This window comes from Silene latifolia, chromosome 11, assembly GCF_048544455.1.
Source record: "Silene latifolia isolate original U9 population chromosome 11, ASM4854445v1, whole genome shotgun sequence".
Classification (NCBI taxonomy): domain Eukaryota; kingdom Viridiplantae; phylum Streptophyta; class Magnoliopsida; order Caryophyllales; family Caryophyllaceae; genus Silene; species Silene latifolia.
In genome coordinates this window covers 96,026,943-96,048,921 of record NC_133536.1, presented here as the reverse complement: position 1 = coordinate 96,048,921, position 21,979 = coordinate 96,026,943, and the positions used below count along the sequence as shown (strand labels likewise).

The 21,979-nt window shown below is 39.2% G+C and overlaps 1 protein-coding gene across 1 annotated transcript; it reads right to left on the bottom strand.

Moving 5' to 3' along the window:
* Nucleotides 1-1,801: 1,801 nt before the first annotated feature.
* Nucleotides 1,802-19,830, bottom strand: LOC141613691 (uncharacterized). The gene is made up of 5 exons (XM_074432435.1): nucleotides 19,419-19,830; nucleotides 18,882-19,222; nucleotides 18,287-18,787; nucleotides 2,612-4,267; nucleotides 1,802-2,512 (listed from the first exon to the last, which is right to left on the bottom strand). The coding sequence occupies exons 1-5, from the start codon at nucleotides 19,828-19,830 to the stop codon at nucleotides 1,802-1,804; spliced, it is 3,621 nt and encodes a 1,206-aa protein (XP_074288536.1).
* Between the last annotated feature and the right edge of the window lie 2,149 nt (nucleotides 19,831-21,979).

Sequence of the window (21,979 nt, the reverse complement as noted above, 5' to 3'; positions counted from 1 at the left end):
CCTCAATTACTCCCCCCCAACCGGTTTTGAGCATGGAAAATAACCAAAGTTTTTCTTATAATTATTCACTACCTCTATGTATTATTTTCTAGTGTTAGAAAATATTAACTCTCTACATTTGTGAAATATTTTAGAGAAAGAAAACTCATAATTTCCTCTCCTCTTAACCGAAATAAAAGAGGACAAAAATCACTATTTTTGTGTCAAATTTAAGCTTGTTTTAATTAATACTAGTCCTACATTAATTAAAATAATTAAGGGTATTCCTTGGGTATAATTCCTTAGGAAAGATTCTAAACTTGAATCGTATTCTTCCATTTTGGAAAGCTCAAGATCTAGTAAGAAGGTGAACTTACTAGTGCCCATTTATCCGAAATCATCAATGTAAGAATTGATTTTTCCTTCTTATACTTTGTAATAGTTTTGCATGCATAAGATCCATTTTAATTTTATGACTAAATTAAATCATCATACTGTGAATATGTTAACCTATGAGATTATTGAATCCCAACAAGTGGTATCAGAGCACATGGTTGTTGCATGCAAAATCGGGTTTGTTTTTCCGAGTTAATTAGTTAACATATAAAACTTGTTATTTAGGATTTATGAAGATAAATCATCAAATAATTTTGCATGTTAAAAGTTTCTGGTCCTAACTTAATTTTAGGTCATATGGGACGATTTATGGATTTTATTGTTCATTTTATATATTATTGGCATTAAAATGCGATTTTTATGAGGAAAATTTCATTTTTGGACGAAAAATAGCTAAACTTCGAATTTTTCAGTGATTTTTGGATATGTTATCACATATATTATCTACTGATTGCATGTTAAATTTCATGAAAAACTAAGCGATTTTGAATGAAATATGGATTTTATAAGTTTAAATCGAATTTAAAGGATTTATTAGGTTAATATGAGTTATATTTCGAATCTGGTCATGGAAATTTTATATATTGTCACATGCCATTTTACTCAGTGTGTGAAAAATCTTAGACGAATTGAACTTCTTATGCATGATTTATGAATTTTTGAGTGAAAATTCGATAAATAGTGACTTAACTTAGCCAATAATGCTAAAACATATTTCATGACTAAAGAAAAACGTCATATGTTGCATTTTATCCCACATTTCAGATCTAAAAGTGAAAAGTAGATTAAAATTATTTTTCCTCATATTTTAATGGTCATATTTGATAAAACCGATAAGCCGCAACGATGTTTTTCTCGAAAAATTTTCGAAATTTTTAACCTAATTTTTGAACATTATGAGTGTCATGGTATTTTTCCAGAATATTCATGAGTTTGAATTTCAAATTTTGAAATTATTTGAAATTATTATAATTTAATTTGGAGTTTATAGTTTAAAATTGTATTTTTCGGTCCATAATGAACAATATTAAGAAATCAAGTTGAATTATTGTCAAAATGTTAGTGAAGACTAAGTTTTGAGTCCTAAGATGGTTAGAGTGATTAACTTGAACATAAATATATTAATTTATGTATCATATTGTGATTTTAATAAGTTAAATCACGCAAATCCATAAAAACCGATAAAATATATGATATTGGCTCTTAAAAGGCGATTTAGCATAAAATTAAGCATGTTCATACATATTATAATTCTGCATTTTATTTATGATTGTCATATTTTTATTTTATATAATTTTTGAATTATGTAATTTTACTTATTTTTTGGGTGTAATGTGAGCATTTTTATAAATCAATAACAAAAGATACATCAAGCAACATACATTTTTCAACAACTACACAGACTACTACTAGTTGCAAAGACAAACTATGAAATAATAACCCCTATTCTTTGTAACCAATCTTTCTCTGACCTACGAGCTGGGATTATATTGCATCCTCTCAGTCTGACTGTCACCAGCTTCTTTATAGCTTCCCCAACACATCCAGGAGTATGCAAGTTCAACTCCAATCTGCACCTATTTCTTTCCTGCCAGAGATGGTACCAGCAGGCCAGTAAGGCAACTCTTCCAATTCTCCTTTGTTGCATAGTATAATGTAAACCAGGAGACAGTAGCTTCCGTTGCAACCAGTCTTCAATAAAACCTATCACCCTAACACTGTAAGGACAGTCCTGAAATAAGTGATCATGAGATTCAGGTCCACCTTCACAAAGAACACAGCTATCAGTAGTACAAACGCCAATATGCTTAAGCTTCAAACGAGTATTAAGAGCTTCTCTCTTAATAAGCCAACCTATAAAGGCATGCTTAGGGACACACCAGCTGTCCCAAACATCCTCATACCATTGCACAGGGGGGTGTGTACCCTGCAACCAACAAGATACCAGAATCGATGCGAATAGAATGCCTTTGGGATCATGAACCCAAACACCATTCTGAAACTCTGCAGCCATCCTACTCTTAACCTTGCAAATATTCCTCCAATTCCAATTAACATCAGTAGGAGGAGTATAAGAATTCCAATCCCCACCTTTCATATACACATGATCAATCCATAAAACCCACAACCGATCTGCCTTAGTATAAATCCAGTTAACCAGCTTACCAAATGTTGCTATATTCCACACCCTTGCTTCTTTAATCCCTAAACCTCCTTATTTTTTAGTGCAACACACCGTATGCCATGCTACCAGAGGTGCTCTTTGATACTCAGCTCCACCATCCCATAAGTAATTTCTGCAAATTGCCTCAATTCTAGTGATAATGCATTTTCGAATCAGGAAAATGGATGCCCAATAATTGTGTAAGGTATTAAGAACAGAATTAATTAAAGTAAGTCTTCCTGCATAACTGAGCTTCCTAGCTCCAATCCCTTTGATTTTTGCAGTGATCCAATCCAAGAGAATATTACAATCCTGCCTAGTAAGCCTGCCAGGTTGAATAGGAATTCCGAGATATCTAAGAGGAAGCTGTCCCTCTTTACACCCAGAAATTTGAACAATGTCAGCTCTAACCGCATCAGAAACTCCATTAAAAATAACCTCAGACTTACTAGCATTCACTCTCAGACCTGAGCTAGCTGAAGAAGTAGAGATAGCCCTCAGCAACAACATCATGGACCTCACATCACCTTTACAGAACAACATTAAATCATCTGCAAATAACAAATGATTCAGTTTGAGCCCAGCACACAGAGGATGGTATCTAAAATACCACTGATGAGTAGCATAGTCCAGAATCCTAGTCAAATACTCCATACAAATTGTGAAAATAAGAGGGGACATAGGGTCACCCTGCCTCAATCCCCTTTTCCCATGAAAATAGCCAAACTGTATACCATTCAAATTCAAAGTGAAAGAAGTAGAGGTGATACAACTCATAATCAAACCCTTAAACTTCTCAGGGAAGTGCAAGGCACCTAACATTTGCTCAACAAACCCCCACTCAATAGTATCATAGGCTTTCTGCAAGTCCAATTTAAACATACTTCTTGAAGACACAGTTTTCCTTGAATAATATCTCACCAAATCTTGACAAATAAGAATGTTCTCAAGAATACTACGACCCTTGACAAAAGCCTCTTGATTCCTACTAATAATGTCAGGCAACACCAAAGCCAACCTATTACACAGGAGCTTAGAAATTGTCTTGTATATAACATTGCAACATGAAATAGGCCTGAAATGAGTAACATTAGTAGGTCTATCCACCTTAGGTATAAGGGTGATCACAGTGGAATTAATCTGACTGAGAAGTTTGCCAGAGTCAAAAAAATTCATAATAGCACCCCCAATCTCATCTCCAATAATATCCCACGCATCCTTGAAGAACTGGCTAGTATAACCATCAGGACCAGGAGATTTGTCCTTAGGAATACTAAAGAGACAGCTCCTGATCTCCTCAAAAGTAACAGGCTTAGCCAACAATGCCCAATGATCATCAGTACAACAACTCCCTCTTCTGACTACATTAACATTAACATCATTAGTCTGGTTGCTTTTACCTAACAGCTCCTCATAATAGTCAAGAAAAGCTTGCTGAATCTTACTCCCTTCAGTACACAGAACTCCATCTTTTGTCTCAATTTGCATAACTTTATTAAGCATAGTTCTCTTCTTGATAGCATGGTGGAAATAATCAGTATTAATGTCCCCTGCAATGGACCATTGAATCTTAGCTTTTTGAGCCAGGAAGCTATCCCTAGCCTCAATCAAAGCCCTCACTTCCTGAGACAGGTTATACTCATTTTGAATAAGCTCCATATCCCCTGGTTGCTCCATAATCATCTTCTGAATCTCTTCCAACAGAGCACTAGCAATAACAGTACTATTCTCCACATCAGAAAAACAAGTCTTGTTCAACAACTTGGAGAGGGTTTTAAAGCTTTGAGTTTCTTAATCACCTTAAACATTTTAGTGCCCCCATAAGTATTCTTCCAAACACCAAACACACTCCTTAAACTCCTCAATGAGACCCCACATGTTGAAATATTTAAAACTTTTCTTACCACCAAAATCAGTCTGCCTATCAACCAAGGTACGTAAAAAGTGGTAAAAAGACCTTCAGGGTGGAAATGAGCCAAATACTCACCAAAATTATCCATCCAATCCTGATTGCCCATAATTCTATCCAGCCTACTATAAACTCTACTCCCTGCATCCTGTTTATTAAACCAAGTTGTAGATACCCGTATCCGTCGATATTGGAATTTATAGAGAACCCGACAAACACCCGATGATGATAGGACACATGTATTCTTTAGTTGTCATTGTCATTATTTGGGTTCGTTTTACGATGTAGAATGGGCGTCGTCGATGAAGTATTTTATTAATTTAAATGATATTTAAATTAATGTTTTTTTAAGTGAATTCATTTTATTAATTTAAATGATATTTAAATTAATGTTTTTTTTAGTGAGTTCATTTTATTATTTTAAATGATATTTAAATTATGGTTTTTTTTGAGGTGAATTCAATTTATTTTATTTTATTTTGAATTTATTTTCCCAAGTTTATTTTATTGAAAACAAAATAAATATTTGATTTGAAAAATCATTTTGTGAATATATTTGATTTGAAAAATCATTTATTTTAATGTGTTAATTGATTTGAAAAATCGATTTTAAAAGCGAAGAAAACTCGTTTTAAAAGCATGTTTTTGAGCTCGATTTTAGCTCGGTTTTTGGGCCCGTTTTCTTTACGAGTTGGCACGAATATCGAGTATACTAACCAACCTAAGCCTCTACCCATCCAACCCAGTTCGAACCCCCATAACCACGGCCCAAATTCCATCCCAAACACCCCCCAAACAGCCCGCATATACACGAGCAGCCCCCCTGTTTTGCAGCTCAAATCCCAAGCCCAAAACCCGCTCCAAATACCACCAAAACCCGTACCCATTAACCCTAACCCATACCCTAATATCCTACCCATATTACCTTACCTTAATCACCAAGAAAAACCCCCAAACGAACCCTAGAAAACCCCCCCAAAAGCTGCTGGACAGCAGCTATGTTCAAAGAAGCCCGATCGCCTCTCCCTCTCTTTTACCCTACTTTAACTCCTTATAAATACCACCCCTTTACCATACATTCATTCCTCTAAGTTCTATACACATCCTACCATCACTCACAAGCTTGAAACCTCAGAAACAAACCCTAATTGCCTCTCAAAAACCCTCCACAAAACCGACATACAAACGGAAACAGTTTGTGTGTCCTCTTCTAAAAACAATTCGTTCCTCCTTCAAACCTCCATCAAAACTCGAGTTGCTTGTTCCTAATTAACCATATAACATCCATCTACACATTAGACAAAGATTTACGAGCCAAATTGCCCTTGAGAGTATACGAAATCCCTCGAAAAACAGAGTGTTATACACTCTGTTTTTGTGATTTGTTCTGTCTGTCCAGTTCTGTTTGTGCTCGTTTTTCGTGCCCAATAACTCAAAACGAGCAGGGGTTGCTTTAAGATCTCTGTTCTCCTCTCTTTCTAGTTTTCAAAACATCTTTTAAATCGAATTTTCATCTTGAAACGAGGGAGAAATCGCTGTTTGAAAGTTGCTGTCCAGATTCGATAAAAACGCGTGTTTGCTTTGTTTCTTCGTCGACGACGGCCTCTCGAGATAAAATCTACCATCGATTACGACCCAAGACGGTGTCAACGATACATGTAGGTTGAGGGTGCATCAAATCCTCCTCTTCCTCCTTTTTTATTTTCGTTTTTATGTTTGTTTTTCTTATAGCTTGTTTTGTTTGTTTATCGCTTTTTACTTATCGTTTAAATTAACTATGAAACTAGTTTAGTCCGAGTATGAGTTAAAGTACCACCATGAACACCCGCGTTGACTTGAGATGGGAAAAGAAACCGCTACATCAGTCGGTCGTACACCCCCGTCTCATTTACATATCCTCGTGTTCAAGGTAGGGCATAAATAAAACGAATTTCTAACTTCACTCCTCGTTTTTGACCCTTTGTTTGTCTCGGCCAATTCGACCCACCTTAGGACCCGTTGCATGTTAGTATGACTTCTGATTGTTAACATATAACTTATTTAGATGACATTAGATCAATTTAATAACCTAATTAGACATGTTAGGGTGCTTCGACATAGCTTTTAAAATCAATCGACAATTCTGTAACTTAATGAATGCATCTCTCTCTTTCACCTAATTTATCGCTAGTATAAGAGTGTGTGATTAGCACCTTCTTATTAACACTCGATGAGTTAATTTAAATAGCGAACTTGACCTAATTTGACCCCTTTAGACAGTGTAGAATACACCTTGGCGCGACGTCGTCTCAATCGATCAACGTTGTTTCTAACTCGTCTTCTAACTCGTTTCCTAACCCGTTTCGCAATCATCTATCTAACCTAATGAATCTAACCTAAGAATTAGGGTATGCTAGATCGTGTGGGCCGTGTTTGGCCGTGTCCTTGTAGTCCCTTTTCTCGTTATTTTCTCATCTTTATCTCGTTATTTCGTATCTTGTAATTACTTTGTTTATGGAGTCGTATTTGGTAGTTTGTTCGTAATTTTCAAGCTAGCTTTCTTTTATCGAGTCAAAACCTCTTTCAAAAAACCTTAGTCTTGTTTGGTTAGATGGTTGTGCCTCAATGCATGTAAGAGCGTAGTAAATCGCATGTTGTTTAAAGCAACATGGCCCGATTTATGCTAATGCATGCTTTGGTGCGTAGCCCTATGTCTAATTCGATGAGATTAAGTGAAAGCACACATTACGAGGAGTGACCCAAGGCCGTGAGTCATGTAAGCCCTGGGCCGCCCCTTTGTGCACGGTTTTCTAGGCCGAATGGCCGTGTATTGCGTCGTGTGTATAGCGTTGTATTTAGATCGAGTTGTATCTTTAATTCCTCGTTGTGTCGGCATGAAATGCCTGGGTTGTAATAGGGTAGATCCCAACGGCTCCCCCATTCCCCTCAAGCCTTGTTTGTTTTGTTTACATGTTGTTAGATCAATCAACCCACATGCTAAATTACAACTTTGACAAAGTTAGTTTAGTTGCATCTAAAACGACATAGAAATTGTTGTCACATGTTAGGGTTTTAAAACGATGTTTTCATATCATATATCGTAGTAGCTATGACCTTGTTTGAAATCCGATACTTGACTTAGTAGAGGCCGTTATTGACGGGCGGGGTTAGGTGTCCTTATGGGCTTCCTAACACGTACCCTCACCCCTTACTCAAGATCTATGGTTTGTGGATCCGTCTAAATACCATTAGATTATGAGAGTCATTCAAATCGAGTGATATAGGGTACAAGTCTTTATCTTTAATCACTCATAGTCGATTGGCTTTATGCTTTTCGATGAAAGGTGTAAAGTTGACTTGAACGGTTCCAAGTTCCCAAAAAACTTGGTGGCGACTCTAATTTGTCTTAATTCGATTCGAAAGAACCTCGAGTCGATTATGCCTAGTGTGGATCTCGCGGACGCAGTTCCCGAGGGCCTTGTCCACAGTTTGGCGACTCTGCTGGGGAAAAGAGGACTAGTTACACTGTGTTTCTAGGGTCTTTTCCTCCGAGGTGAAACTTGAAAAGAAAGTTGATACCCGTCGTTGTGAGTACCAAAGATAAAATTTATAATCTCCTATTAAGACTAACCTAGGCTAGTGGTAACAGGGTCGAACCACAAGGAGGCAGTTGTAAATTCTAGTTGTTCTATGATCAGTCAAAGGTAGCTATTATGGGGGTTGGTTGAATTGGTCTATAACTAATAACAATAAGAAGAAAATAAACTAAAGATATGGATTAAACAGATAAAAGAAAGGTACTAGGATGGTCGGGTCATTACAGCTTCGGCGGCAGCAAACTAAGTCGGTCTGAATCAAACACAGGTAAGGCGGGAAATAAGAGGTCCTCTCGGTCCACTCCTAACAAACAGCATCTCTCGATCTCGCTATAGGTCCCTAATGTCACTAATACTAACTTTCGTCCTGAAAAGTGACTAATGGTCCAAACTATACCTATCTTTCGATCTTAGCACAGTTTAGTCGAGTTAATTGACGGTCACATAACCTACCCCACCTTTCGGTCTAATGGGTCGGTCACAAAATAGGTATCTAACTGGTCGCATGCATTCGATTTGTTAAATACAAGTTTAAAAACAATTAAAACGAAGATAACCTTACAAGGTCGGTCGATCGACCAACAATGTCGATCGATCGATCGACACGCTGGTTCACCGATCCGTGTTCAATCTAATGCCGCCTAGCCATAAATCGCCTACATCCTAGCACAAGCTATTTAGCTACTCATGACAATGATGAAAACTATAACAACGTTAAAGATTAAGACTAAAGAATTCATGCTTGAATTGATAAAGAAAACAATAAACATAAACAATAAAACGGCTTAGGGAATTAACTAACAATTCTATACTAACGAAAATAAAGAAAGAGAACAGGAATTAGGGCGGAGGAAATACCGAGATTTCAAAGGAAGATTAAGATTAAGAACTGAAAGATCCGATGCTCAATAATAACCCAAACCCTAATTATTGAACTTTGCACAAAACTAAGTATTACTTTATGAAAACTTAAGTAAAAATTGATATAAAACTTTGATGCCTATTCTGATGTTCTTAGGTTACGTTATATAGAAACCAACGCAACAATTATTTCCTAAAACCTAAACTTCACGGGCCTTGAGTTTCTCAATCTTTTAATTCCGTCGGAATCGAAAGCTCGTCGATCGATCGCTCAGATCGGTCGATCGATCGCTCCTCAAAGAACAGTAGCTTCTGGAAACCGAGCCTTTGTCGATCGACTGGCTAAGCTGCTACTTGACTTCTTTTAACTCATGGACTTGTCTTTCGGGCCTTGGATTGCGCACCAAGCTCGTTCCTTAAGCAACTCCTTTACGTCATTTGCAATGCAGCTTACTCGGGGACAGATTTGGCTTGATTTCCCGTCAAATTCTTCACATTTCTGCAATAAAGTACAAAATACGGAAGTAGACGGAAATAGGGAGAAATGTAGCATAAACTAAAAAAATGAGCTCTGAAATGCGTGTAAAAAGAGATGTAAAACATCATATAAATGACACGCATCAAAAGTGTCGGAAAGTAAAACATTACTCATAGTGCTACGATTCATGCATAAACCCTTAAGGACTTGCCCGGGCCGTCCCAGCGTTTCTTCGTGATGCGTGGGGGGCGACGTCCCACTATGCTAGGAAGCTGCACATTGCTCGCTTCCACTTCACCTCGCGTGGTTCTTGATGGTGGGGACGATCTTCTAGGTACTCTACCTTAAGACACCTTGCTCTATAAGACCGCAAAAGGATGGAGGGCATAGACCTTCTTGTAGAAGACTTGCCGAGACTTAGAGATGTCTAGGAGCATACATCCTTATAACATGAGAATGACAATGTGCAAATTGTTTTCCCGAGTCTTTTCGAAATTTTCCATGTCCTTTTCGAAACCGAACTTTTGAACAACTTACTTTCAAAATAGCATGGTTTTAAAAACGCGGAATGCTGCCCAAATAGGACTAGAATTTTCGGCCCAAAATGAGCTTTTATAGCCGGCATGCTGCCCATTTCAAATCTCATTTTCGAATCAATCTTTCGTTTTTTTTCAAAACCAATCCAAAATGTCTCTCGAGCCTCAACCAAGCATGAAATGCGTCAAGTCGTGTCCAGGTCATGGCCGTGTTAGGCCGGGTGTGTTTCGTTCTAAGAGTCTAGAACACGACCTTGTTGGGTCACCCAAGCTCACCTCTTGGGCCTTGAGTCATGTTGGTCGACCTTTTGGTCTAGGATAGTCCACAAAAACGCCCAAGCTAGGCCATTTAGGGCGTTTCACCCGAACCTATGGGCTATGTTAGTCCAATCACGGGTTTGGCCACACCGAGTCCGGTTTATAACCGATTTATGACAGTTTGAGTCATGTCGTTTTGTCGAGTCTAAAATGAACCAAGGTCTAGATCCAACCGTAAGTCGAACCTCTGGTTAGTCAATCTCAAGTCGAGTCTTTGTTTGAGTCAAGTTGGGGTCGTGTCCTTAAGTGTGCAGGGGCTCTTACTTTAAATATTGACTCAGTACGGGGTTTTCTTGTAGAAAGGCCGCCAAAAACCCGCCGTCAAGCAATAGAAGATGCTGTTAACAAGCTTACTGAGGCCGTGAACCTCATGATGACCCGCATGGATGCAATTGAATCTAAGCTGGGTGAAGATTCCCCTCCATTTACCCCACCTCTGACCGATCTGGCGAAACGGTTCAAGTTCATCGAAGACCGTTTGAAACTCTCCCAGGGGAAGAACATTCACTATGAGAATGCTAGGGCCTATGCCCCGGTGCAGGATAAGTTGCCCACGAACATGGTACTCACTGACATCCCAAAGTTTAAGGGCACAGAAGATCCAGTCCACCATGTTAAGGCCTATAAGGGGTACTTAGCACTGAAGGGAGTGCTGCGACGACATGCTCTCGAAATTTTTGCTCAATCTCTGGATGAACACCCGAAGGCGTGGTTCTACAATCTTGACCTTAAGAACTTCCCCACTTTCGAAGATATTACGGTGGAGTTCTGTAAGCACTATGCTGACAATGTTGAGATTCAAACCAACATAAGGACTTTGGAAGTAATGACACAGAAGGAAAAAGAGGGCTTTACTGAATTCCTCGCAAGATGGCGCGCTGAAAGCGTGAAACTAGCTAAGAAGCCTGATGAAGTTGAAATGGTAGATAAGTTCGTGAAGAATTTACGACCTGTTTACCGTAATGCTCTGAAATACCAGAATTTTGGTTCTTTCAAAGAATTGATAAGAATCGGGATAAAGGTAGAGGATGATGTCCGAATGGCAGAAGCTGAGAAGCCAAAAGGATACCAAGGGGCCTCATCGTCTAAGGGCAAGGCCCCAGCAACGGCCCATATTGATGAAGCCATCAATCTCTTAGAAGGGCAATCGAAGAAGTCGCAGCGCCAAACGCCTAGGGCATTCACCGATATCGGATTCACTTATACATATGCTCTCCAAAGGCTCATAGCCCAAGGAAAGCTGAAGCCTATTGGTCCAACTCCGGACCCTCCCGCTGATCAACAAGGTAAATGGTATAAACCAAATGCCTACTGTGCCTTTCATCAAGGTAAAGGCCATGATACTGAAAGGTGTTATCGACTGAAGCACGAAATTCAAGACATGATTGAGAGTGGAACACTCCCGATCCCAACTGTTAAACCCAATAACATCACCAATCCATTTGGCGATCACTCTAACTTTGTTTTTGTTGAAGACAATGTCGATTATTCCCATCTTATCCGCCCATGTCACTTGAAAGGGGTGTTTATCGGGAAAATATTTGTGGATTGCTGTGAATTCTTGCCAAACCTGAAGAATGAAATTCAAGTCGGGAGTCTCGCTCTAGAATGTACTCCTCTCGTTAACGAAGATAATAAAGGACAATTCGATTCACCAACCTTCATCACTGGCGTAAATCCTCAGAGGACTACCTCGGGATGGAGGCATACCATCAAAGGGATCAAGGACAAGAGCCGAGCATCTAAGTTGACAACTAAACAAGGGAAAGCTCATGACCAGATTTGAAAATTATGAGTCGGATCTGTTTTCTTATCTTAGTCGAGTCGAGTCTAGGACTTTCTTTTCTTAAAGTTGAGTTGTTTGTTCCACGATGACCTAGGGTGTGTCCTAGGAATCGTTCCTTCGAGTCTGTTAAGCATTTTTCATTCCAATAAAAGTTGCAGTCTCGTTTCCAAATTTGTCTTGTTTCCAATCCTCAATCATTCCGGAAACATGATAAAATGCACAACACACTCAAAGGCATCCCTGGGGTAGAAATATGTCCCGTTTCAAAATGTAAGGTACACTAGGATTCCGTGTTTGATTCCTTTACCTATTCCATGTCTGGCGGTAGAAAACCTCCAAAAAGCCAGGCTTATGACAGGCTTTTAGATGATTCTAGGACGAACCCGGGCTAGCTCCTTGTTTCCAATATCGATGACGGATGGCAAGCCTTTTCCCCAGCAAAATCATCCCATCTCGAAGAGAGAAGATATCAACCCGTTCTAACAAGGAATTGTTAGTTCCTACCCAAATTAGTTGGCGAAGCCCAGTTTTCAAGGTGTATCCATTTATGACTAAGAGAATGAATAGAAGATCATTTTCAAAGAGAGAAAAAAAAAAGATGAAAAAGAATGAAAAATGAGAAAAAGAGAAAAATGAATTGGAAAAATGAAAAAAAAAAGAAAAAAAAATGAAAAGTGATGAAAGAAAAAGGAAAAAAGAAAAAAGATGTTGAAGTTATTGCGGAATGCTTTTTGGTTGAATGTCGAAGTTACGGAAGCCAGAATTCAAGTCAAGTACCCATAGTTGAGGTTCAATGGGCGAAGCCCAAAAGCTTAAGTAGTAACCTCTTTACCCCTAAGTCCTTCCTGAGACAGTTACAAGGGGATAGTCGGGAATTTTGAGAATCATTCCGCTTGTGTTGTTATGCCTAGCCTTTAGGGTCCAGACATGGAAATTTGAACCCACGTCATTTTCCACCCATTTGCACTCGGGTTTCATCAAACCCGAGACACCCATTCCAACCACGTTATAAGCCATAGCCATTGGCCTTAGCACCACAAAACGAACCTTCAGAATGATGGTTTACCTTGCGAACCTATTTTTACCAAGCTCCACATCCCAAAGAACCACAACCTTTTGTACCAACCCTAGACACGGGATTTAACGGTACTTTACAGGCTAGAATGGGATATAACATGATACCTTAGGTGAAACCTTCGAGTGTGTACACACAATCAAAATGCCATGTTTATGCACCATGATCGAACTACGTCGGATTTGATTTCGCTCCACGCGAATACGTAGGCAGTCCTTCAGAATAAGGGATTCAATCCAGCCATCATCCAAGTTGTCATCTTGTCGGTTTCTTACGGGTCTTAACCAAGTCCAAATGAAGCCACCTTTGTTTGAGTTGGTCTTAGTACTCGATGTAGGCTAGGATGAGGATATAGGTTAGGATGAATAGTATCGAGTCTCAGAATGAGCTTTATCTAATGGTTTAGGCAAAGATGCTGAGTCACATAGATGTGGGTTTGTGTTGCGAACAGAAAAGATGAAAAACCCGCTGAAAAGAATGAAGGCGTGGAAGAAAAATAGTAAAAGCCCGCTGAAAAGAAAGAAGGCGGTGGCAAGAAATAATGAAAACTCGCTGAAAAGAAAGGAGGCGAGGAGAAGAGTGACAGAATGTTCCCCAACAAGAGTGATGTGTGATGTCTAAGTGTTCTCATAAAATCAGTCTGTGTTTAGTGTCGGGCGAAGCCAACGTTGTTGCTCTGTGAGTTTAATCCACCTTGTCAATGTCAAGTGATCTTGATTCCCATGTGCCCTCGGGAGCACGCCCATGCCATACGATATCTCCGTCCCAAGTCCAATGACCTTGTGATTCCCATTTGCCATCTTTTGGTGCCGGAACGGCCAATTTACATTTCTACCCCCAACAAGTCAATATTTGAATTAAAACCCGTGCACACTTACGGTTTTATTTTCCTTTTTGTTTTGCGGTAGCGGGCTACGCCCACGTTGTTTGCAAGTCATACAAAGTGTCCGTGTCATGTTTCATGCTCACCCATCAAGGTTCGATTTCAAAATAATTTCAAAATTTCAAAATTCCAAAAACTTTTTGCGAATTGTGGATAGATGATCCAAGTAGTAGAAACTTCGGGTCGATGGCCCAATCATTCAAAATTCCAAATTCAATTTCGAAGGGTCGATGGCCCAACATACCAAGTGATGTCAAATTTAAACATCGGGTCGACGGCCCAATTATTCAAAATTTTCAAATTCAATTTTTCGGGTCGATGACCCAGTATTTCAAATGATCCAATTTCAAGATCGATGATCCAAATGTGCTTATGTGATGATTATTGCTAGTACGTTTTTGTGTTTCAAATATAGCAGGATATGCTTCAACTGGGGGCTCTAAAGTCTTCGACTTTAGAGCCATTAGAATCAGGGGCTCTGGCCGTTGGCTTCGAGACCATTATCAGGATGTAAAGGATGACATCCACCAAGAATTCAATTCAATACAAGAGTATGAAATGGAAGAATTCCGTAGCTGAGAGCAAATGATGAAAGCGGCGGCAACCTCCTTGGAAAGTCCCGTCCCATTCGGACAAGTGCCAGCAGATGATAAATTTTGGGCAAATGTCAGCAGATGACGAATTTCGGACAAACGCCAGCAGATGATAAACTTTGGGCAAGTGTCGGCGCTTGCTTAACTACGACGCGGGTTTGATTCCGTCAAAAACGGATACGTAGGCGCCTAAGGATAAGGCTCAATCCACCATATATGCAATTTTATGGGTCGACGACCAACGACGATAATTTGACACAACGAAGCGAGAGTCAATCCCCAACGAAGTTTCGGGTATGGTCTCTTCTTATTGTTTGGCGAGCTTATATACGCAAGTCTAATGGACTATAAACGACCAAAGAATCCTCGGTCGAGAGGGACTGGGGTATACTTTGACTTTCGCCTTGTCCAAGCCTCAGTCAAAGTGGGGGCTCTGTAGATACCCGTATCCGTCGATATTGGAATTTATAGAGAACCCGACAAACACCCGATGATGAAAGGACACATGTATTCTTTAGTTGTCATTGTCATTATTTGGGTTCGTTTTACGATGTAGAATGGGCGTCGTCGATGAAGTATTTTATTAATTTAAATGATATTTAAATTAATGTTTTTTTAAGTGAATTCATTTTATTAATTTAAATGATATTTAAATTAATGTTTTTTTTAGTGAGTTCATTTTATTATTTTAAATGATATTTAAATTATGGTTTTTTTTAGGTGAATTCAATTTATTTTATTTTATTTTGAATTTATTTTCCCAAGTTTATTTTATTGAAAATAAAATAAATATTTGATTTGAAAAATCATTTTGTGAATATATTTGATTTGAAAAATCATTTATTTTAATGTGTTAATTGATTTGAAAAATCGATTTCAAAAGCGAAGAAAACTCGTTTTAAAAGCATGTTTTTGAGCTCGATTTTTGCTCGGTTTTTGGGCCCGTTTTCTTTACGAGTTGGCACGGATATCGAGTATACTAACCAACCTAAGCCTCTACCCATCCAACCCAGTTCGAACCCCCATAACCACGGCCCAAATTCCATCCCAAACACCCCCCAAACAGCCCGCATATACACGAGCAGCCCCCCTGTTTTGCAGCTCAAATCCCGAGCCCAAAACCCGCTCCAAATACCACCAAAACCCGTACCCATTAACCCTAACCCATATCCTAATATCCTACCCATATTACCTTACCTTAATCACCAATAAAAACCCCCAAACGAACCCTAGAAAACCCCCCCAAAAGCTGCTGGACAGCAGCTATGTTCAGCAAGCCCGACTGCCTCTCCCTCTCTTTTACCCTACTTTAACTCCTTATAAATACCACCCCTTCACCATACATTCATTCTTCTAAGTTCTATACACATCCTACCATCACTCACAAGCTTGAAACCTCAGAAACAAACCCTAATTGCCTCTCAAAAACCCTCCACAAAACCGACATACAAACGGAAACAGTTTGTGTGTCCTCTTCTAAAAACAATTCGTTCCTCCTTCAAACCTCCATCAAAACTCGAGTTTCTTGTTCCTAATTAACCATATAACATCCATATACACATTAGATAAAGATTTACGAGCCAAATTGCCCTTGAGAGTACACGAAATCCCTCGAAAAACAGAGTGTTATACACTATGTTCTCGCGGTTTGTTCCTGTCTGTCCAGTTCTGTTTGTGCTCGTTTTTCGTGCCCAATAACTCAAAACGAGCAGGGGTTGCTTTAAGATCTCTGGTCTCCTCTCTTTCTAGTTTTCAAAACATCTTTTAAATCGAATTTTCATCGTGAAACGAGGGAGAAATCGCTGTTTGAAAGTTGCTGTCCAGATTCGATAAAAACGCGTGTTTGCTTTGTTTCTTCGTCGACGACGGCCTCTCGAGATAAAATGTACCATCGATTACGACCCAAGACGGTGTCAACGATACATGTAGGTTGAGGGTGCATCAAATCCTCCTCTTCCTCCTTTTTTATTTTCGTTTTTATGTTTGTTTTTCTTATAGCTTGTTTTGTTTGTTTATCGCTTTTTTACTTATCGTTTAAATTAACTATGAAACTAGTTTAGTCCGAGTATGAGTTAAAGTACCACCATGAACACCCGCGTTGACTTGAGATGGGAAAAGAAACCGCTACATCAGTCGGTCGTACACCCCCGTCTCATTTACATATCCTCGTGTTCAAGGTAGGGCATAAATAAAACGAATTTCTAACTTCGCTCCTCGTTTTTGACCTTTTGTTTGTCTCGGCCAATTCGACCCACCTTAGGACCCGTTGCATGTTAGTATGACTTCTGATTGTTAACATATAACTTATTTAGATGACATTAGATAAATTTAATAACCTAATTAGACATGTTAGGGTGCTTCGACATAGCTTTTAAAATCAATCGACAATTCTGTAACTTAATGAATGCATCTCTCTCTTTCACCTAATTTCTCGCTAGTATAAGAGTGCGTGATTAGCACCTTCTTATTAAAACTCGATGAGTTAATTTAAATAGCGAACTTGACCTAATTTGACCCCTTTAGACAGTGTAGAATACACCTTGGCGCGACGTCGTCTCAATCGATCAACGTTGTTTCTAACTCGTCTTCTAACTCGTTTCCTAACCCGTTTCGCAATCATCTATCTAACCTAATGAATCTAACCTAAGAATTAGGGTATGCTAGATCGTGTGGGCCGTGTTTGGCCGTGTCCTTGTAGTCCCTTTTCTCGTTATTTTCTCATCTTTATCTCGTTATTTCGTATCTTGTAATTACTTTGTTTATGGAGTCGTATTTGGTAGTTTGTTCGTAATTTTCAAGCTAGCTTTCTTTTATCGAGTCAAAACCTCTTTCAAAAAACCTTAGTCTTGTTTGGTTAGGTGGTTGTGCCTCAATGCATGTAAGAGCGTAGTAAATCGCATGTTGTTTAAAGCAACATGGCCCGATTTATGCTAATGCATGCTTTGGTGCGTAGCCCTATGTCTAATTCGATGAGATTAAGTGAAAGCACACATTACGAGGAGTGACCCAAGGCCGTGAGTCATGTAAGCCCTGGGCCGCCCCTTTGTGCACGGTTTTCTAGGCCGAATGGCCGTGTATTGCGTCGTGTGTATAGCGTTGTATTTAGATCGAGTTGTATCTTTAATTCCTCGTTGTGTCGGCATGAAATGCCTGGGTTGTAATAGGGTAGATCCCAACGGCTCCCCCATTCCCCTCAAGCCTTGTTTGTTTTGTTTACATGTTGTTAGATCAATCAACCCACATGCTAAATTACAACTTTGACAAAGTTAGTTTAGTTGCATCTAAAACGACATAGAAATTGTTGTCACATGTTAGGGTTTTAAAACGATGTTTGCATATCATATATCGTAGTAGCTATGACCTTGTTTGAAATCCGATACTTGACTTAGTAGAGGCCGTTATTGACGGGCGGGGTTAGGTGTCCTTATGGGCTTCCTAACACGTACCCTCACCCCTTACTCAAGATCTATGGTTTGTGGATCCGTCTAAATACCATTGGATTATGAGAGTCATTCAAATCGAGTGATATAGGGTACAAGTCTTTATCTTTAATCACTCATAGTCGATTGGCTTTATGCTTTTCGATGAAAGGTGTAAAGTTGACTTGAACGGTTCCAAGTTCCCAAAAAACTTGGTGGCGACTCTAATTTGTCTTAATTCGATTCGAAAGAACCTCGAGTCGATTATGCCTAGTGTGGATCCCGCGGACGCAGTTCCCGAGGGCCTTGTCCACACAAGTGAATAGGGCTCCAGTTGCAGAGAGATCCTCCATCCCACAAATAGAAACACAATCTTGGAACTGCTGCATCTCAGCCTCAGTAGTATTACCTCCCAGACGTTCAACAGGAGAAAGGACAGCATTAAAGTCCCCAGTCCACAACCAAGGTAAAGAGCAACACCCAGACTCCTTCTTTAAGAAATTCCAAAGCTCTTGTCTCTCATTGATCCCATTAAAAGCATAAACCATTGTTAACAAAAATTTCTTATGATCAGTTCTTGATACTACCATCATATGAATAAACTGAGCACCATAAGCTAAGAAAGTAACTTCAGAACAAAGAGGATTCCAAAGGACCCATATTCTACCTCCTTTATGCCAACTACAATTCGTAGAAACACTCCACCCATCACATAAAGAAGAATTCTTATTAAGAAGACCACTAGGTTTCAATTTAGTCTCTAAAAGCCCAAACAATCCTACACCATTATTATGCATAAACCACTTCACAACCTTCTATTTATTCAGGTCATTAAGACCCCGGACATTCCAAAAACCTAAGCTATGCATTAGATTTATTGGAGGGGGGGTCCTTTCCACTCTCAATAACCCTTGCCCCAGGAGTAGTCATCCCATTCAAGGCATCCATAAATGTATAGGCACCAGATTTCCCAACCACTTTTTGTCCAAAAACCCCATCCTGCCTATTCATTCTCATTAACTGTCTAGCTGGAGTAGAGGAGATACCCTTAGCTAATGGTGGAAACACTTCAGGTGTAAACAATGGAGTAACCTGCACAGGAGACTTAGCAGTGTGGTTCTGCACTTTCTGCACAGGCACAGGGCGCCAAACCTGCTTTGGCTTCTGAGGTAAATTACCCGCTTTGTTCACAGCTTTAGGTTTCCTCTGTGCTGCTTTCTTCCTGCACTGATGTTCATCATGCCCATAGCCTTTACACACAACACAGGCAACAGGCCTCCACTCATACTCAACTTTCACCTCCACTTTATTCCCAAATTCATCCGGAAAAATACACCACTTTGGGCAAAGTTTGTCCCATATGAAGTTCAACCAAAGACACCTAGCATAGCCGAGCCTCGATTTTGTCCGATCAATTCATCTTTTTAACAAACTTTCCAACCAAACCCGCAATACTGGATAAACAGTCACCCCAAAACTTTAAAGGAATTCCTGTCATTCTAATCCACACCGGTACTATATCCATATCTCCCTTAACCAAATCAGCTTCTGAATTCCATGGTTTAACAACAACAGGTTTGTTTTCAAATAAGTAATACCCAGAATTCAGCAAAGCATCTCTCTGTTCTGGCCTCTTCAATCTAACAAGAAAAACACCATTGTCCATAAACGAGACCCTATCCACCCCAAACTGATCCCACACCTTAAAGACATAATCTTCAATCACATCCCATGGAGGGTTTGCTCCTAAAATATAACAAACAACAGAATGGTTCCAGAAAGCTACCTCCTTTTTAACATCCTCAGATGTAAACTGAAGGATATCCTCAAACTCCTCCTCTTCGTTGATTGTTGACATTATAGGAACATCTCTCCCACCACGGCGAAGGACCCATCCAGTTCCAGGTTGTTCACTCCTTCCTTCATCAAGATTCGAATCGGAATACCTTGAACTTCATTCATCGCCTTAGTCTTCCCAGTATCCGTAGTCTGAGGGACTTTAGGACTACTGTTAAGAGGAACGTTCCTAGTATCCACCTGATCTGCTGTAACATTCTGTTTATTTTGAGATTTTTTTGAAGAATTTTGTGATTTTTTTGGTGATTTTGATGATGATGCTAACGGTGAAAAAGTATTCTCAGAGAATGTCATAACAGCCATGATGACGGCTCTAAAATTTAGGTTAGAACGCAGGTGAATTTCAGAGAATTTTCTCTTTCTATCTCTAGCATGATTTTACTTAGTATGGCCTTAGTTTTAATTGGTATAACCCGAAATGCATGGGAATATCGATTCGGTTGTAATTATTGTGATCTCGTATCACCGTTTTGTAATTTAATAGATTTATTTTATTACAAATGTATAATAGGAAATTATGTAATTTTTTATTTATTATTTTGTAATTTCCCGGAGTTTCCATGAAGACGGTGTTACCTCGAGATGCGTGCCAAGACCGAAGTTCAAGTGACCAAAGGAGTTGGTTTCCGAATTTGTAATAGTTTATTAGATTTACTTTTTTGGGAAGGCCATACTAGGACTTTATATTTATGCTTTGCATTTTATTTATATGTTTGCATGCATCGCTAAATCGCCCTAACTAAACATGCATTTTATTTAATCGAGTTATCGACCGTGTCAATTATAATTATCGTAGTTCACCGCTTTAGTTCACTTAAAACGTGATAGATAATAAATTGACATGACCTCTCGCAAAATTAATAATTGAGAAATAGCCTTACCAAATAGTAGAACCCATGAAGTACCAATTTCATAATGGAGTTGAGCCGGCTTTACCGTAATACAAACCTTGTTACGTTGGCAAAGTGGGGTAGTAAAATGTTATTACTTCGAAATTTGGATTGAGCTCAACGGAAGTATTCGTGACCGTAGTCGCATGTGTTCCGGGCTAAAGATAAATATTAGAGTAATTTTATCGACCGAGAGTTCTAAAAGTAGAATCGATTAAAGAGTTAATCCACCGAGTTATATTGATAAGGGATGAATCGGCTCACCGTGCCCGAGTTAATATGAATTTGGATCTCGGGATCATTTATCTTAGTTGGGTAGAGGTCACTAGATAAATGCCATAAAACTTGTTTAAATTATATACATGTATTATTATTAAAACGATAAATGTTTTATTATTCCTTCTATTTTGTTTTGTATACCGCTTTTATTTCTCAATAACCATGGCCGCACCAAACACCAACGCAAACACTCTCACTAACGTTTCATGGCTCCGATCCTTTATGGATCGATGTAAACTTGAAAAGAATGGGTCAAATTTCTCCGATTGGGATGCCCAACTCAAATTAGCCGCTCAAGGTGACGACAAGCTTCGTTACATCATTGAGGCCTCTCCACCCGAACCTAATGCTAGGTCAAGTGCCGCCACTAGGGAAGCTTATGAAGCTTACCACAAAGAGTCCGCCGCAATTAAAAATGTGTTGATTTTTGCTATGGAGGCGAATCTCCAAAGGAGAGCCTTTAAGATGGGCACCGCCTATGAAATCTACTCTAAGCTTGTGACAATGTTTTTACAATCACCGAGGATCGTCCAATATGAGGCGGCCTCGGCATTCTTTGATCTCGACTTCAAAGAGGGCCAAAAAGTTAGTACTCATGTGCTCAAATTGTTGGAGCATGTCGAGACATTGAAGATTCAAAAGGCTGAAATTCCCAAAGAACTCATCGTTGATAGAATTCTTCATTCCTTAAGCAAAGTCAAATAATATGTGCAATTCCGGGTGAATTTCAATATGCAAGACAAGGATGTGTCCCTTGAAGAGTTGCACAAGCTACTTGTGCAAGCCGAAAGGGACATGGGGCTAAATGCTAGCTCCCCTAAGGATGTGCTCAATATAAACAATAAGAGCAAGGGAACCTTCAAAAAGAGTAGCAAAAAGGGCAAGAGGAAATCTCCCATGAAAACCAAGGCTAAAACTTTTGAAGCTAGCATTTCCAAACCCAAGAAGGGTCCCCTTGACAAGGGCCATTATTGTAATGGC

Excerpts from the sequence above, each read along its gene's own strand:
- LOC141613691 (XM_074432435.1), bottom strand. The coding sequence starts at position 19,830 with ATGTCAACAATCAACGAAGAGGAGGAGTTTGAGGATATCCTTCAGTTT. Across the intron at positions 4,268-18,286 it reads CTGGAGCCCTATTCACTTGT|AATAGTACTGTTATTGCTAG; the intron begins GTGGACAAGGCC and ends TCTGATGTGGAG. Across the intron at positions 2,513-2,611 it reads CTCTGGTAGCATGGCATACG|GCAGATCGGTTGTGGGTTTT; the intron begins GTGTGTTGCACT and ends ATTTATACTAAG.